General features: G+C 47.2%; 3 protein-coding genes across 6 annotated transcripts; all 3 read left to right on the top strand.

Moving 5' to 3' along the window:
* Positions 1-403: 403 nt before the first annotated feature.
* LOC120897547 (beta-1,3-glucan-binding protein-like) lies at positions 404-2,020 on the top strand. The gene is made up of 2 exons (XM_040302521.1): positions 404-929; positions 992-2,020. Exons 1-2 carry the CDS (start codon positions 720-722, stop codon positions 1,946-1,948), a joined length of 1,167 nt encoding a protein of 388 aa, XP_040158455.1. The 5' UTR covers positions 404-719; the 3' UTR covers positions 1,949-2,020.
* Positions 2,021-4,755: 2,735 nt separating this feature from the next.
* Positions 4,756-6,173, top strand: LOC120897535 (beta-1,3-glucan-binding protein-like). Its single transcript, XM_040302498.1, has 2 exons — positions 4,756-5,038; positions 5,109-6,173. Exons 1-2 carry the CDS (start codon positions 4,820-4,822, stop codon positions 6,063-6,065), a joined length of 1,176 nt encoding a protein of 391 aa, XP_040158432.1. The 5' UTR covers positions 4,756-4,819; the 3' UTR covers positions 6,066-6,173.
* Positions 6,174-7,036: 863 nt separating this feature from the next.
* LOC120893658 (glutamate receptor ionotropic, kainate 2-like) lies at positions 7,037-13,801 on the top strand. Of its 4 annotated transcripts, XM_040295674.1 has the most exons (9): positions 7,037-7,718; positions 8,161-8,333; positions 8,755-9,780; positions 9,852-10,058; positions 10,609-10,970; positions 11,038-11,578; positions 11,749-11,898; positions 12,639-12,788; positions 13,224-13,801. In XM_040295674.1, exons 1-9 carry the CDS (start codon positions 7,571-7,573, stop codon positions 13,527-13,529), a joined length of 3,063 nt encoding a protein of 1,020 aa, XP_040151608.1. In that variant the 5' UTR covers positions 7,037-7,570; the 3' UTR covers positions 13,530-13,801. The 4 variants fall into 4 exon arrangements, with proteins under 4 accessions (XP_040151608.1, XP_040151610.1, XP_040151609.1 ...); XM_040295676.1 differs by lacking the exon at positions 11,749-11,898; XM_040295675.1 differs by lacking the exon at positions 12,639-12,788.
* The last annotated feature ends 26 nt before the right edge of the window (positions 13,802-13,827 follow it).

Below are 13,827 nucleotides of genomic sequence, written 5' to 3'. Positions count from 1 at the left end.
GGTGGGGCTAGGACAGGGTTACTCGATATTCCCGCGATACCAAACCAACCACGTGGGACGATCGTCGTTTTGGATGTTTGAATTAGTGGAGTGACGAATTTAGCAGAGATGCTCAATGTCCATCCAATCCAAAATATATTTAATGAATATATTTTGACAATTTTGATGAAAAAACAGGATCACAACGAAACTGGTTCATATTTCAAAACGAACGGAACGTGATTTGAAGGTTATTTTGGGCTAATTTAACTAGTATGCGAGCAATAAGTATTAACATTGATAACTTTTTGAATTTCAATTGCAAACAGACGAGATTTTTGGACAACCAGGTCTATTCGATAAATGTGTTGACATCTGACCAGTATAATGGTATTGATTCCCATTCTCTCAGAAGCACTATCCGATTGCGACTGACTGCGAATGACTGTCCGGTTGGCAGTTGGTAATAATAAATATCAGAAAAAAAGTAAAATATCCAAAACTATATGTTTACGTTCAAAACACGTTCGATAATATTACCAGCGCCAGGGGACCACTCCCTGCGGATGGAACTTATCATACATTTAGTGTCAATATCAGAAATGGTCAATAAAGTATGTTTATGGAGGTACCATCGGCATATAAATAACAACCGATTGAATCTACGGAATCGGAGTTCGGTATCAGAAGTAACCAGTTGTAGTTACCCGTAAACAACATTATTAACCAACTGTACGAAAATGGTCCTCCTGGGTGGTGTTGTGTTCGGCGTGTTACTAACGATTGCATTAGCAAATCCGGATCCCGATTGTGCCAATTCCTTGACGACTGCTAGCGGCACGAGAGCTAAACCCGGACCATACTGTTCGTGGGATCTTATCTTTGAGGAGAATTTTAATTCGCTTGATTTTGAGACCTGGGAGCACGAGAACACTCTCAGCGGTGGAGGTGTAAGTAAAAGTTCTGTTTTACAAAAGTGCAATTTCAAATGTGTCACTCTCTGCCTTTTCAGAACTGGGAGTTCCAGTGGTATCAAAATAATCGATCGAACTCGTACTGCGAAAATGGTATCTTCTACATACGGCCAACGCTTCTCGCTGATGATACGGGCGAAGCGTTCCTGAGCAGCGGTACCCTCAACATCCATGGTTCCGAGCCAGCAAACCAGTGCACCAGTGCAATGAATTTTGGATGTGAACGTACCGGCACGGCGACTAACCTGATCAACCCGATCAAGAGTGCTCGCGTTCGCACGGTGAACTCGTTCAGCTTCAGGTATGGAACGATGGAGGTGCGTGCCCGCATGCCTACCGGTGATTGGCTCTGGCCTGCCGTTTGGTTGCTACCCAAGCGCCAAGTGTACGGAACGTGGCCCGCTTCTGGTGAGATCGATCTGCTGGAGTCTCGCGGCAATATGGACTACCGTGGCTCGAACGGTGTTCACATCGGTACGGAACAGTTCGGATCAACGCTGCACTTCGGACCGAACCCCTCACTGAACGGATGGGAATCGACCGTCGCGTACAAGAACACTGCCGCCGGACAGGGTTGGAACACGGGATTCCACAACTATCAGCTCACCTGGACGCCCGATTACATTCGATTCTCGGTTGACAACCAGGTAGTCACCCAGATCGATGCCGGCACTGGTTTCTGGAACCGTGGAAACTTTGGCAACATTGCACCGGGAACGGAGAACCCTTGGATTCACGGCACGCGTATGGCTCCGTTCGATCAGGAGTTCTACATCATCATGAATCTGGCCGTGGGTGGAACGAACGGATACTTCCCGGATGTTCCGCCGGCAAGCAACGGTAACCGTGGTAAGCCGTGGTCGAACAACTCGCCGACTGCTGCCCGTGACTTCTGGAACGGACGTAACTCGTGGCTGCCGACGTGGCGTATGACCGACAACCGTGGCAAGGACTCTTCGCTGCAGATTGACTACGTGCGCGTGTGGGCTCTCTAGTAAGAACTTCTACTTCTTCTTCTTTTTGGCACAACAACCGCTGGCGGTCAAGGCCTGCCTGTACCCACTAGTGAAGTGAGCTTGGCTTTCAGTGGCTTATTGTTACCATAGCAGGATAGTCAGTCCTACGTATGGGGGCACGGTCTATTCGGGACTTGAACCCATGACGGGCATGTTGTTAAGTCGTTCGAGTTGACGACTGTACCACCAGACCGGCCCACTAGTAAGAACATACATATTAAAAAAAAACCGCTAACCATTGTTTATTGAATTAATAAAGTATAGAAACAAACCCCTTTATTATGTTGCGTATGATAAACGCATTATACTCGCGGATCAGTAACATGGAATCCCGTGCAGTGCAGTTTAAAATAAGACCCGTTATCGGATCAGTTACCGGTCCCATGCACATGGTGGCTGTCGATGACGAAATCTTTGACCCGATCTATGACGTTAAATGGGAATAATCTAATGCAAATAAAAAAACACACTTTTCCCCTTGATAGCGCTGACTGCATTGTCCATTATTAACCGCACTGACTGTACTGGTGGTGGTCTGTGATGTCCCTGTTAGAGGGGGGCCCTATACGCGTTCGTACAAGCGGGGATAAATTTGGTACCCATTGACGGGCTACCTTTGGCACTGATAACGGCAATATGCCTCGCAGTGTGTGCAAAGTATCGAAGAAAGGCTATTATCAGCGCGACCGTTTAATAACGGTGACCACAATCTGATATAGATACAACAGCAACCGGTAAAGCGGTGCGAATCGGTTTATAGTCGTCTGGATGGATAATAAATTTTCGGATCGGTCGAATGAAACGAGCCGAAATGGTACACAACACAATCTGACACAACACCGTTCTATTGATATTTCGTTTATCTTGAGACGTTCTAAAATGGTACATTATCGCAATTCAAGTGGGTGCAATATGGCTCAGGCAATTGTAAGCATCGGACTTATGACGAAGAGGAGTTCATATGTTTTTTTTTTTATCACTTTCATTTGCCAAACAAATGAAGGAAATTTAAATATAGCACAACTCTGCAAGTGAAAAGGTAATTTTTTATTCCTGCGTCCAATTTCGCCTGTCAAGATGATCATGCAAGATGTGACATGATCGAATATGATCGATTGGTCCAGTTACAGGACAACTAAATAAATCCTTGGTAGTGTATATTCTCGCCAGTATACTCGCAAAGGTTCCATATTTCGCTGCAAAACTTATTAAAACATTTATCCATATTTTAATATTCTATAGTCATATGTCTCAGGACTTTAGTACTTTCAGGCCTTCGTTTAATTAGGTCTTTCAGTGATCGCAGCTTATCAAAAGCTCTTTGATTATTTGAATTTTCATTTCTTTAATATATCAGTTGATAAAGTCGGTTCCGTGGTACTGTAAACAACTGGCAAGGCGTAACAAGCTCGCCACGGATTCAAACCATGTAAGGACCGTGTCCACCCGCACGTAGGTCTGACTGTTCTGCTACGGGTAATAAATAAGTCACTGATTGATAGGCAATCTCAAAGAAGAGCTCCAACCGATATCGGTTGTTAAGCCAAATAAGAAGTACATGAGTCTATCTGTTCTAATTAATCAAACGAATTAAGTTCATTATTTCTTCTTTTGTTTAATGTTTTAGATCACACATTGCTCAAGAACTTTATTTATTTTGTTCTTAAGTTGTTCAATTTTTTAGTTCTTTATTTTGTTCAGTTTTCAGTTCTTCCTGTACAGGGCCTTCATGATCACATAGGTCGTTACGCCTCAAGGAAGTTGTTTTTTCAGTTCATACTAATTTAGTTCTTTAGTTCTTCAGTTCTGTGATTCGTTAGCTCTTTAGTTGTGTTTGGACTGTTTAATTTTTCACATCGTTCGAACTGTAGTTCTTTTGTCCATTTTTGCTCTAGTTCGTCGTACCGCATTAACGCGAGTTTTCCATTTCCCAGAATGTATGTATTACGGTTTGCTGTGAGAATGGCAACCGTAATGTAATATCGACGGTCCCATGGTATAGTCGTCAACGCATACAACTTAATAACATGCCCTTTGTCGAAGCAAGACTCCTATGGACCGTTAAAAAGTTGCAAGATTATTCCAATTTCTACAAATTCATCAAGTCATATCAAGGTGCAGGTCGATTTTTTGAGGATCGTTCAAATTCACATTGGTTCTTACATCTGAGGTATCGAAATCGGTGGATTAAATTTTGATACTTGTGCTATACAAACAAATGGAAGTGTTAAATCAATACATACACCGCAGACTAGTGTTTTTATATGCTTTAGCGAGTTTTTTTTTTACCATAGAAAATTGCTTTAAGTATTTCTACATTTCGTTAACCTGTGAAATCTGCTATCTTTGTCATTATCTCCGCACATATGCGCCTTACATGTACTACACAGAAGTCTGTCGATAAAAGGATTTACTGCCGATTAATTTTACCACCTCTCACTGATGCGTTAATGCTCTCCCTCCAAAGTGCATGACCAATCACGGATTGAACTAGAACACTCCAGCGTACATTTTTGCCCTAAATAAAGCGGCACACGGTTCCCTCAGTTCCTGATAACCAATTGTAAAACCATCATCACAAATCTTTGCGGGGTAGCTCACAATGACCTCAGCAGTGCAATAAAAGTCAAAGTTCGCACGATAAGATCCAGTCGCACGGGGGAAACGCCGATCACGTTAGCGAGTGTGCGGTAGGATTAGGAAAGGAATTCGGGTACCCCCTGCCAGTTTGGAGGCTTCTATAAAAGCGTAGCCAGCTGGTGATATCCAGCACATACAGTGTCTGGTACCCGAAAACACTCGGGTCACTCCCGCGTTCTACTCGTAGGTTGACGAGAAATAGCTACGGAAATGAAGCGAATTAGCGTTCCTTTGGCCACCCTGCTGCTGGTGGGACTGGCAGTCGCGTTGGAAGAGCAGAGCCCGAAGTGCACGGTTTCTGTGACGACTGCTAGCGGTACTAAGGCCCGTGCTGGGCCGTACTGCACGGGAGAGCTGATCTTTGAGGATAACTTCAACACGCTCGACTTTGAGACCTGGGAGCACGAGAACACTCTCAGCGGTGGAGGTGTAAGTAATCATAGCAGTTACCTTTGCGTTGTTGTCCAGGTTGTCTCATACACGTCCGTTCTCTTCACAGAACTGGGAGTTCCAGTGGTACCTTAATCACCGTTCGAACTCGTACTGCGAAAATGGTATCTTCTACATCCGTCCGACTCTGCTTGCCGACGATACGGGTGAGGCGTTCCTGAGCAGCGGTACCCTGAACATCCATGGTGGACAGCCGGCCGATCAGTGCACCAGCCCCATGTTCTGGGGATGTGAGCGTACCGGTTCTCCGACCAACCTGATCAACCCCATCAAGAGTGCTCGCGTTCGCACGGTGAACTCGTTCAACTTCAAGTACGGACGGATGGAGGTGCGTGCCCGCATGCCTACCGGTGATTGGCTCTGGCCTGCCGTTTGGTTGCTGCCCAAGCGCCAAGTGTACGGAACGTGGCCCGCTTCTGGTGAGATCGATCTGCTAGAGTCTCGCGGCAATATGGACTACCGTGGCTCGAACGGTGTTCACATCGGTACGGAACAGTTCGGATCAACGCTTCACTTCGGACCGAACCCCTCGCTGAACGGATGGGAATCGACCGTCGCGTACAAGAACACTGCCGCCGGACAGGGTTGGAACACGGGATTCCACAACTATCAGCTCACCTGGACGCCCGATTACATTCGATTCTCGGTTGACAACCAGGTCGTCACCCAGATCGATGCCGGCACTGGTTTCTGGAACCGTGGAAACTTTGGCAACATTGCGCCGGGAACGGAGAACCCTTGGATTCACGGCACGCGTATGGCTCCGTTCGACCAGGAGTTCTACATCATCATGAATCTGGCCGTGGGTGGAACGAACGGATACTTCCCGGATGTTCCGCCGGCAAGCAACGGTAACCGTGGTAAGCCGTGGTCGAACAACTCGCCGACTGCTGCCCGTGACTTCTGGAACGGACGTAACTCGTGGCTGCCGACGTGGCGTATGACCGACAACCGTGGCAAGGACTCTTCGCTACAGATTGACTACGTGCGCGTGTGGGCTTTGTAAGTGCGTGCCTTCAAAGGTTCGCAGGGAATTGGATTTTAATGCTACTAGGGGGGAATGGGATTTATCAATAAACATATTAGCCTGTAAGAGGCAACGATATTAACAAAATGCAGTGTTTGATAGGGAAATAATTATGCTCGAAATTCTTTTGCAATTACGCAAAAGATCCCTGCAACACGCGTTACAGTTCATCAACATTAGTTGTCGCCTTACCGCTGGTGTTTGCTTTCCACTCAGACATTCAAAAAACGCGCGCATGTATGAGATGACCCTGCACGTTAAACCGCCACACACTGAAGCGTACCTTCACCTTTGAAAAAAAAAAACAACAAGCGCAATAAACGATGTAGTAATCGGTAATTTTCTCTTCAATCTGAGACCGAAGCGTCCCACATGGATGAAGGAATGCTCGCAAAAGCGAGGGAAAACAACGACCAGCATGGTTGTTGTTTAAAAATATATCACACGTTCGAAAGTGTTTGTATGTGTAATATGTCTGGTTGAGAGAAAAGAGAAAAAAAACACGGAAGAAAACAGCAAAGTAATGGGAAAACCCTCCTCTTGCTGTTTAGAACGCAGCACGATGCCAAAGGTGTGTGTATTTGTGTAACAAATAGATGCGACAATATTAGAAGAAAAACAATCACATTGGGTAAAACCCTAGTTGATTCGGAATAAAAATTAAAAAATGAAGATATTTTATATCAATTTTTTTGTTTTAAAGATTAAAATCTACACAAAAAAACCAGATAAAAGCAAATAACAATTAATTATATGCCTACATCGATCATTGACGCACGATCAAATGTAAGCAGTAAGCGCTTTTGGAGTTGAAAAGAAACCATGATAATGTCTTTAGATAAATATGTATAAAACCTTAAATTGTTTTAAAATAAGAAGAAAACAACATAAGATGATCAACATAAATTGCTCCCATGGTGCTTCGTGGAAACTGTGCGACATGTGCAACAAGTCATTTTCCTCAAACGCACGCGTGTCGCCATTCGTTACGGACGTCGTAGAGAGCGCGTGTGGTAGTGGACGGTAATATCATAGAAGCAGCTGTTCTTACGGTGTGAGGCAGAGCATTTTGCTTGAAAGTGTGACTAAATTTGAGTGAAAATTGCACGTGATATTACTACAATAGTGGAAAAGTTAATTACGAATTATTACTTACGATGGTTTGATTACATTAGAGTATGATCGTACTCTAAGATCGTTTTGTATGACAGATGGCGTGATCCTCGTTTGCTACCATTTAATTATCGTAGTATCGTGCAATAATGTAACAAAAAGTCATCATATGCAAACATACAATCGAATGAAAATCGAATCAACGAATCATTTACACGCGCGCTATTACATAACGCGGCCAGCGGGAAGTCCGCTTCCGTAAAACCCAGTGCTTCCTGCCTCGAGATCAACCTGTCAAAACGAAAAGTGATCTACATTTAGTTTCAAACCACTAGCACACGCTGAAAATCAGTGGAGAAAAGATCAATGTGATGGAAAATAGTGATCCTCGTCCCAAAATGCGACTGTTTCCTATGTTTTTGCACCGTTTGCTTGTCGTTGCGTTTGCATTTCTTCTAATAGGCCCCATCGATGGTTACAATGGTGATTTCGATGAACCGGTGGAGCATATTAAAATCGGTATGTTATGCTTGATGGTAGTTGTAAACCGTGCAAAGTTTTTCTTTAAAATTGGCCTTAAAATTGTCAAACGGTGGTCAGAATTAAACGAACCCGAAGCACATGCATTCCAATTTGCTTGGTTAAAAATACACAACCATGCATTAGAATATTGGTACGCCGGCCGCCACCATCTCTTCCCGTTCCGTTTGTGCTGTGTGGCAGTGACTCGAAAAAGACCACACCGTGCCCGACCTAGATTCCTCCAAAAATAGGTGAAATATCGTACAGGAAGACACGCCAGTCTCGGGGCGTTAGTGTGGCGCTATATAAATCATTTCACGATATTTGAACCCCGTCCGTCCGTGAAAAGTGTGTTCTGTGTGCATTAGGGAAATTCGCTTGCGGATCAGTTCAATTCAAAGTTGGAGATAATATACTTTATGTCTTTCATCGCTTGCAGGGGGTCTGTTTGATGGCGACACAGATGACGCTGAGCTCGCTTTCCAGTATGCGGTAGAGGCGGTCAATAATGAGAAGCTGTCGTACTCGAACTATCAGCTGGAGGCACAGGCGGTGCAGGTTAAGTACGGCGATCAGTTCGATGTATCGAAGAAACTGTGCCGCCTACTGAAGGTAAGATCGAGTTGAAAGTCAAAGCTCGAGCTCGTTTGTTTACATGGGAGGAGTTAATCAACAATCGCAACTTCGCCCGTTGATCATGTGTTTGATGATCGAATCATATTGAATGTAAACGATCTGAGCTATAAACAACGACTCAAACGTAATCAAATAAATTGTACCGATTGGCGCCAGACATGGTGAACGAAGCAATAAAATGGGAAATGCTCTACTAAGGGGCGAAGGAAATTTGCACTCCATCCCAGAGCGTACCACTTAAACCTCCCTTTTAATGGGTGAAGAATTTAAAGTGGTTTCATGATTCTTGTTCCTATTTTCTCTTGATCGTTTGTCGGTTGTTGCTCTTGTACTCAATTTTAAGTGAGTTTTCCCTTCGACTAGGCACTACATTAATAATACCGATGCATTCTTCCAGACCGGCGTAGCGGGCATCTTCGGCCCATCCTCGCCCAAATCGGCCCTCCACGTGCAGAGCGTGTGCGACGAGAAGGAGATGCCGCACATCGAGACGCGCTGGGACGCGTACACCAAACTGCCCACCCTGAACCTGCACCCGCACCCGCACATTATGGGGCGCGTCTTTCTCGACCTGGTGGTGGCGTTCGAGTGGAAGGATTTCACCATCCTGTACGAGTCCGGCCCGTGGCTGCCGGGCATTTCCGATCTGCTGAAAATGTACGACCCCAAGGGCTATACCGTGACGGTGCGGCAGCTCGATCTTGGGCTGAACGGCAACTATCGGGCCGTGTTGCGGCGTGTCAAGCTGTCCGAGGACAAGCGCATCATCTTGGCCTGCTCGATCGAATCGATGCCGGAGGTGCTGAAGCAGGCACAGCAGGTCGGGTTGCTGACCGATCACCATCAGATCATCATCACCTCGCTCGATCTGCACACGATCGACCTGGAGCCGTACCAGTACAGTGGCACCAACATTACCGGCGTGCGGTTGATCGACCCGGAGGAGGAGAAGATTAAGCAGGTGGCCGACTTCCTGAACGCGTCCCAGATCGCCAAAACGCTCGAGCTGCACGATGGGCTAAACCCGGCCAAGATGCGCGTCAAGACGGCACTGATGTACGATGCGGTGCTGCTGTTTGCCGAGGCCCTGAAGCACCTGATCGGGAGTGAGCCGCCCCGCCTGCTCGAACCGATCTCGCTCAAGTGTGACGATCCGACGACCTGGAAGAATGGGTACAGCGTCATCAACTACATGAAGAGCTCCACCATCCATGGGTTGACGCGCAGCATCAAGTTCGACCATCAGGGCCATCGGTCCGACTTTCTGCTGGACCTCATCGAGCTCGGACCGGCTGGGCTGGAGAAGGTGGGCGTGTGGAACTCGACCGAGGGGTTGAATTTTACGCGCAAAACGGAGCAGGCGGCCCATGCGATGGATGACGGTACGCTGCAGAATCGTACCTTTCTCGTGCTGACCGCTATCGTAAGTAACCGGCATGGGCAGCGATGGGGAGGTGGCGATGCTAATGGAACATGTTTTATTTCCCCACACAGTCACCACCGTACGGTATGCTGAAGGACTCTCCGATCAAACTGTCCGGCAACGAGCGCTTCGAAGGCTTCGGTATCGATCTGATTCACGAGCTTTCGCTAATGCTCGGCTTCAACTACACCTTCATACTGCAGGAGGACGGTGTGTACGGGTCGCTCAATCGGGACACCAAGAAGTGGAACGGTATGGTGCAGGAACTGCTCGAATGGGTAAGCGCTCGTTACAGTCAGTGCTGCAAAATGTTATGAGTATCACAACATTTTTACCAACGAAAACAATTAACATATTCGTGGTGGCTTGATGATCATTGCTGATACTCGATGAAAGTGCGTCATGACATGCCGAACACGACCTGCGAGTGCTTGAGTCAAACGCGAAACTCTGACTGACAAATTGAGTTTAATGTACTTGGGGTGTGGTCCCAAGCAACAACGTGACGCGAACATGATTTTGTTTCAGTCGGAATTTGTCATGACTTTGTCAGTGACATTTTGCAGAACTGATCCCAGGTAAAAAAAGTCCTGACATAGAAACTGACCAAGCGATGGTCGCAAAAATGTCATGAAGCATGTATTGGTCACACCAATCGTTTTGAGTATCATCTCTGATTATCACAATTGAGTACGTGACGCTGCTATGGATTTTGTTTCAGTCAGATTTTTGTATGACATTGACAGTGACATTTTGCAGTACTCGTTACAGTAAGAACTCTTTGTGACACATTTGAATCGCTGTTCCCTGTTTCTGTTCCACTTTCAGCGTGCCGATCTGGCCATTACCGACCTCACGATCACCTCCGATCGCGAGAGCGCGGTCGATTTTACCATGCCCTTCATGAACCTCGGCATCTCGATTCTGTTCCGCAAACCGACCAAAGAGCCACCGTCGCTGTTCTCCTTCATGTCGCCGTTCTCGAAGCAGGTGTGGCTGTACCTGGGCGGTGCGTACATGATGGTATCGATGTCGCTGTTTGTGCTGGGCCGCATCTCGCCGAAGGAGTGGGACAATCCGTACCCGTGCATCGAGGAGCCGGAGGAGCTGGAGAACCAGTTCAGTTTCAGCAACTCGATGTGGTTCACGATCGGCGCTCTGCTGCAGCAGGGTTCGGAGATCGCTCCCAAGTAGGATCGTGTGCTACGTGATCTCGCTCGATGGATGTACATCTAAACGATTTCTGTTCCGTCTCAGGGCTCCGGCGACGCGTGCCGTTGCGTCGATCTGGTGGTTCTTCACCCTCATCATGGTGTCGTCGTACACGGCCAACCTGGCCGCCTTTCTCACGGTCGAGCAGGTCGTCTCGCCGATCAACAATGCGGAAGATCTGGCCGCTGCCGGCGGGGCGGTGAAGTACGGTGCCAAGCGGGACGGCAGCACGATCAGCTTCTTCAAGGACGCCGAGTACGGCACGTACGCCAAGATGTACCAGTTCATGATGGCCAACCAGGACCTGCTGACGTCGTCCAATCCGGAGGGGCTGCAGCGCGTCAAGACGGAAAACTACGCCTTCCTGATGGAGTCCACCTCGATCGAGTACATCGTGGAGCGGGAGTGCGACGTGACGCAGATCGGCGGTTTGCTCGACGACAAGGGGTACGGCATCGCGATGCGCAAGAACTCGCCGTACCGCAGTGCGCTCAGCGAGGCGGTCCTGCGGCTCCAGGAGCAGGGCGTGCTGACCTCGCTCAAGCGCAAATGGTGGAAGGAAAAGCGTGGCGGTGGCGCTTGTGAGGTAAGCTATGGTCCAAACCAATCCGTCCTTTTTTTTCTCTCTCTTTCTCTGTTTCAGTCTCCCAGAGTCTCTCTTTCTCTCCCTCGCTCTTTTTGGATAATATGTTCATTATTTCCGGGAAGTTCGTTTCCTCCTAAAGTTTTGTTCACCCTATTCATGTCCTTCCTTAGAATACGATGGAGGAAGGTGGTGCACTTGCACTTGAGCTGGCAAACGTCGGCGGTGTGTTTGTGCTGCTGATCGTCGGCTGTGTCGCGGCACTGTTTGTGAGCTTCTGCGAGATGCTCTGTGACGTGCACCGGCGCACGCGCGAATTGAAGGTGGGTCTGGTGGGCAGGTGGTCCCTATTCCGGCCCAGTTCGCTCCGACCCCGTCCCGATCACTTCAGTAATACTCTCAAGCTTTCTCAACGCAACACGGCTTACACACGAACCGGGGTGTTTGCGCGGGACGTTTGTTTACCCTGGCACTTTTGTAATTCGTTCCCATTCAGATCCGTCCGCTTGCCCGTGGGCTGTAACTGGTTTTTATTTCTTTTATTCTTATAGTCAGTAGTGATTGTAGTAGTTTTAGTAGCAGTAGAAGTAGTGATAGTAATGTACTTTAAAGCCTTTTACCTGACTATCTTGGCAGCTGTTGTTGCAAGCAGCCAAACCTATTTCCAGTATTTAAGGACACTTCACACCATATCTCTATAATATCCTGCTGACATTCCAATGTACTAAGTAAATGCAGTCGTATTCCTTCCCTTGCCAAGTAGATAAGTTCTAATGGTGATCCTATTTATAGCTGAAAGCTTAAAAACCTTTCGGCAACTCCACTACTGCTGAATTTCGCGTCTCCATTATACGATCCACTAAGATGAGATTCGTTGCAATGCCCCATAACTCAGAATTGGAATCCTTTGGAAACCTTTTAATCGTTTCGGCCCTTTCCCCATACTTCGCTCCACCCTACACCGGAATTAACCTGTCCCCAAAATCCTCTGAAAATGTGTTTGCTGTTTACCCTTTTACGCTACCCCCCCCCGTTTCACATCCCCGTGATCCCGTTTTCACAGCAAAGCACTAGCGAGGACGGTGCCGAGGAGCTCGACATGGACAATGTGGGTGGTGTGTTTTTCGTCCTGTTTGTCGGTTGCTCGTTCGCCAGCCTGTTTGGCTGCTGTGAGCTGTTCTTCGTCATTGCGCACCGTGCTAGGCGGCACAAGGTAACTACTGTTTGCTGTTTCCACCATGCCTATCCGTTCCTATCTTGTATTTTTGCTTTCGTGTGTTACGGTTAATCGCTTATCGGATCGCATCGTTATGCGACATTCAACACCATTGTTTGGCATATGCTTGCAGCAGCGTCTACGAACATACATGTGTAGCTAGATTAAGCTTTTTTATCGCTAACTGACCAATTGCCTGCCCCGAGCTTGAATTTTCGTATGAATTAACGATGTTTCTTTTTAATTTTATTTTTATAAAGTATTTAATTATTTAAAAAAACGCTGCTACTAGGCTTAGATAGCTTTTTTAAACAATAAAAATAAAAATCCTACCGAGGAAAGTATTTTTGCACCTAATCCGTTCTGTGACTAATTCAATCCGTTTTTCTCTCCCCTTGCATACGGTGATGGTTTATTCACACCCATCCCCAGGTACCGTTCCGGGAGGAGCTGATGGCCGAGCTGCGCTTCGTGGCCAAATGTCACGGCAATACAAAACCGGTGCGCCACCGCAAGAGCTCATCCGCCTCCGGGCCGAACTCGCTCGAATCGGGCATGGAATCGGCGGAGCAGTCGGCCACCTCGAGCAAACAGGACATCTCCGGCAGTCCGACCGGTGCGGCTGGCGCGGACGAAGCTGACCGGGACGCCGAGCTGGAAAACCGCCAGCGAAGACAGAATGGTGGTGGCAAATCGGCCCTCAATGGGAGTGCGCGCAAGATCAAATCGGATGAGTGAATGTTAACCGGTCCCGGTAACGGATAATCAGCTTCGGGTGTTGGTTGTGCTACATTTGTAAAAAAAAAGAGAAGTTGATTTGTTTAACAATAAATATCTCACAATCCGCTAAAACGGCTTGCCCGCGCAAAGACACGCGACCACAGGTTTCGATTTGCACTGCCACACCCGGTAAGTCATTACGACGATTAAATGGACAATTCCTTTCTTCCCCTCCCCACACCGGTTGGATTATCTCGAAATCATTGAAATAAATTTGCACTTACACAAAAGCCTTCCAAGTGATTGTTTTAAGCAA

Source organism: Anopheles arabiensis, chromosome 2, assembly GCF_016920715.1.
Source record: "Anopheles arabiensis isolate DONGOLA chromosome 2, AaraD3, whole genome shotgun sequence".
In the NCBI taxonomy this organism is placed as follows: Eukaryota; Metazoa; Arthropoda; class Insecta; order Diptera; family Culicidae; genus Anopheles; species Anopheles arabiensis.
Note: the sequence above shows the minus strand (reverse complement) of the source record. Positions and strands in the feature narration are given on the sequence as shown.